At 54.7% G+C, this 4,041-nt stretch overlaps 1 protein-coding gene across 1 annotated transcript; it reads right to left on the reverse strand.

Annotated features, from left to right (window-relative positions):
• Positions 1-1,900: 1,900 nt before the first annotated feature.
• Positions 1,901-2,404, reverse strand: SYCN (syncollin). The gene has a single exon (XM_011973414.1). It carries the CDS (start codon positions 2,402-2,404, stop codon positions 1,901-1,903), a length of 504 nt encoding a protein of 167 aa, XP_011828804.1.
• Positions 2,405-4,041: the final 1,637 nt, after the last annotated feature.

Genomic DNA, 4,041 nt, shown 5'->3' on the forward strand with positions numbered 1-4,041 from the left:
GGTCTCAAACTCCTGACCTCAAGTGATCCACCCACCTTGGCCTTCCAAAGTGCTGGGATTGCAGACGTGAGTCACTGCGCCTGGTCATTCCATATCTCTTAAGTCTCAGAATTTCCTCTAGCTCCCTCCAGGTGTCTGCAGTTGTCGTCCCCTCAAAGCTGTCCCACACTCTCCTCCGAAGACCCTTTGTGTATCTTCTCCAGCTACCGCAGATCCCCCAAACCCAGGCATCCATCAAAGTCCCTCATTCATGAGGGTGTGGGGACACAGACTGTGACCAGAACAGAAATATGAAAATGTGAATGACAGTGTCCCCCGTGTGTGGAATGTGGGGATTAAAAGCATTTATCAACCACTAAGTCCTGATCTGATCACTTGCAGATCCCAGCCCTAGCCCAGGGCTGGGTCCTAGAAGGCCCCCTGCTGTCCCCTGCAGGAACCATGGAGGGAGTCCGGAGGCCCCCTGGGAGGCCAGAAATGGCTCAAGGAGGAGTTTTTTGCTTGTGTGTTTGCTTTGAGACAGAGTCTCGCTCTGTTGCCCAGGCTGGAGCACAGTGGCACGATCTCGGCTCACTGCAACCTCTACCTCCCAGGTTCAAGTGATTTCCGGCTAATGTTTGTATTTTCAGTAGAGATGGGGTTTCACCATGTTTGCCAGGCTGGCCTCCAACTCTTGAGCTCAGGTGATCCGCCCACCTCAGCCTCCCAAAGTGCTAGGATTACAGGCCTGAGCCACCACACCAGGCTAAAGAAGGGTTATTTACTGAAAAGGCTGGGGCATATTTCATATTTAACAGTCAGCCCAAGGTTCCCCTGTAGTTCACTCACATGTCCTTCTGTGGTGCGTGTCTTTGTGCACACGTAAAACCATGTCCAAGTCGATGACGTGTCCTCATCCATGGCATTGTCCTGTGTATGGGCTGACCCAGGCCCAACCACCCTGCTCTCTCCTCCATCCCACCCGGTCCAGTGAGGATGTGCATCCCAGGGACAAGCAGATGACAGACGGGGACCAGTGCACAAAGGCTGTATTGCAGGGGAGGTGGGAGGGGCGGGCAGAACGCTCCTTCTCCTGGGTCTTGGGGCCCCGCAGCAGAGCCCAGGAATGGGCTGAGTGAGGGGTCTGGCACTCTGTGGAAGCTGCAGATGAGAGACCAGCAAAGCATCAGCTGCACCTGAAATGTAATCAAGAATTGCTTCCAGGGGCTCTCAGAGACCGAGGGTCTGTGAGTTCTAGAAGCCTGAGGTTGGGTGGGGACTGGGGAGTCTGGGTCTGAGGCTCCAAGTTCAGGAACCAGGGATCCTAGCTTGCGAGTTTGGAGTTGGGGCTCCTTGGAGCCCTTGGGGGACGGGAGTGACTTGGGAGGGCTTGGGGGGTTGGGAGGGTGTCACCGCTGGATCTAGGTCCCAGGTCTGTGAGTGCAAGGTGGCCTCAGGGACCTCCAGGGATGGGTCTTAGGGGTGGGCTGTGGGACTGGTTTTAGGGCTGAGGCTGGTCTAGAGGGTCTAGGGGAGTGGAGAGCAGGAAGGCTACACACTGGGGGTTCCTATAATTGAGTCTGAGGTCTTGAGGTCTGGGTTAGTTTTGGAGTCTGGGAATTTTGAGATGTGATTATCTGAGGCATGGGGGCTGGCTTTGGTTCTGGGGACCAAGGTGAGGGGGTCTAGGAGTTCTCAGTCCCCAGAATTAGCCAGCCCTCCCTGGGAAGAACAGCTGTGGGTGGGTGGGTAGGTAGAGGATTCCAGAAGATGGAGGGTTGGCTCTGAATCCCAGAGCTGGGGCGAGATCTCCGTCCCAGGGTCCTGGGCTGCAGGTGGAGTGGGGACCGGGTGCTGGGGGTGAAGAGAAGGAGGACCTGGTCTGAGTAAGGACTCTGAGATGGGGCCTCCACGACTGGTTTTAGGGAGGCTTGGTGCTCCCAGTTCCAGTCAGGAGCTCAGGGGTGTGGAGCAGCCTCGGGGCTTGGATGATGGGTGTGGGGGTTTGTGCGGAGCTGGGGCCGGGGCCTGGGGTGGGCTCGGAGCTTTGGGCAGCTGGGCATCTGCAGTAGAGCGCGGAGATAGCGTTGGACCAGTTTCCCAAGATGCCCCGGCGGTACTCCTCCAGGCGCAGGTAGGTGCCGGCAGAGAATTTGTGCGTCTTGCCCGCCTTGCCTTGCTGGGACCACACGACGAGCTCGCAGCGCGGGGCCACCACAAGCGAGGAGGCGGTGTTGGCCCAGTTGGAGGGCAAGTAGGGCAGGTCTGCGCCCGGCTCCAGCGACAGCTCGGCGCCCGTGCAGCAGTTCTCATAGTAGGGGTCGCTCTTGTCATAGAGCTTGGGGCAAGTGCGCGTCCCGTCCGAGTGCTTCAGGGCCTGTCTCTTATACACATCTAGATGTGTATAAGAGACAGGTGAGGACATGGTGGCAGTGCCCCGCCGCGGCCCAGCGCGCTTTTATGCGCCCGACCCGTGGGAAGGGACAAGCTGCCAGATAAGGACTCATGGAGGGAAGGGGGGGCGCCCCTCCCCCAGGAGCCGGGAGACCTGCCTAACCTAGGTCGGAAACCCACAACCCTGGGTACAAGGTGGACGCTATGTATACAACTTAGCACCTTAAGATGTTAGGTGACCAACAACATTATAGAGACAAGAGACAGGACTTGAGGAGGAGTCATTTGCAACACAGAGGGTGGCATAGGTTAATAGACAGAAATGGGAAGAACTTTTAAAAATTGACAAGAAGCTTGCTGGTGACTCACGCCTGTAATCCCAGCACTTTGGGAGGCCTAGACGGGTGGATCACCTGAGTTTGAGACCAGTCTGGGCAACATAGCAAGATCCCGTCCCTACTAAAAATAAAGTTAGCCCAGCGTGGTGGCCTGGCCTGTCGTCCCAGCTACTCACAAAGCCTAGTCCGGAGGATCGCTTGAGCACAGGAGTTCGAGGCTGTGGTGAGCTGAGATCGTTTCACTGTACTCCAGCCTGGGCAACAAAGCCAGGAAAAATAAATAAATAAATAAGGAATGGAACAACCCTTATTCTAGATAAGGAAAGACTGGGTTGGGGGAGGCGGGAGTGGGAGGCTGGGGCCTCCTGGCTGGGCAGGCTCCCTCCCTGGGAGGCAGGACCTTGGGAAAGGAGAAGCTGGAGATAAGGATAGAGGCCCTTGTGGGGTGCGGGCAGGTAGAGAAGGAGATGAGGAGCCCCACGCCCCACCCCCACCAGGCTCAGACCGGGCAATCTTCCCAACCAAGGCTGGCAATCCAGAATCTGTGAAGTACAAGATAGCAGTATTTGCATAACACGTTAAAAACCTTTTGCAAGACAGCGTACAAAGGCTTGAGGAGATATTTGCAATATTTCAAAAGCATAGCATTACAAGTTATAATATATAAAGAGTGCACACAGGTTGGGCGCGGTGGCTCATGCCTGTAATCACAATACTTTGGGAGACTGAGGCAGGCAGATCATTTGAGACCAGGAGTTCAAGACCAGCCTGGCCAACATGGTGAAACCCCGTCTCTACTTAAAGTACAAAAATTAGGGCACATGCCTGTAGTCTCAGCTACTCGGGAGGCTGAGGGATGAGAATCACTTGAACCCGGGAGGTGGAGGTTGCAGTGAGCCAAGATCACATAAAAAAAAAAAGAATGCCTACAAATTGACAAGAACTGCACCCCTCCCTCCCACACGCTAAGGACAGGCCTAGGAGAGGGATGGGGGGGAAGAGCCTGCCACTCCCACCTCAGGAGCCAGGAGACTTTCTTAACTAAGGTTGGAAATCTTCAATCTATAAAACAAATGGTGAACTTTTTGAGCTGTATAAAACTGTAAAACTGTTGTATAGCAAAAACAAAACAAAACAAAACAAAACACACAAACAAAGCCAGGGAAAAATAAACTCAATTCCTATCATATAAAATGAGCTCTTACCAATCAGCCAGTAGAAATGAAACAAGGGCCGGGCGCAGTGGCTCACACCTGTAATCCCAGCACTTTGGGAGGCCCAGGTGGGTGGATCACCTGAGGTCAGGAGTTCGAGACCCGCCTGGCCAACA

Source organism: Mandrillus leucophaeus, unplaced genomic scaffold (assembly GCF_000951045.1).
Source record: "Mandrillus leucophaeus isolate KB7577 unplaced genomic scaffold, Mleu.le_1.0 Scaffold137, whole genome shotgun sequence".
Classification (NCBI taxonomy): domain Eukaryota; kingdom Metazoa; phylum Chordata; class Mammalia; order Primates; family Cercopithecidae; genus Mandrillus; species Mandrillus leucophaeus.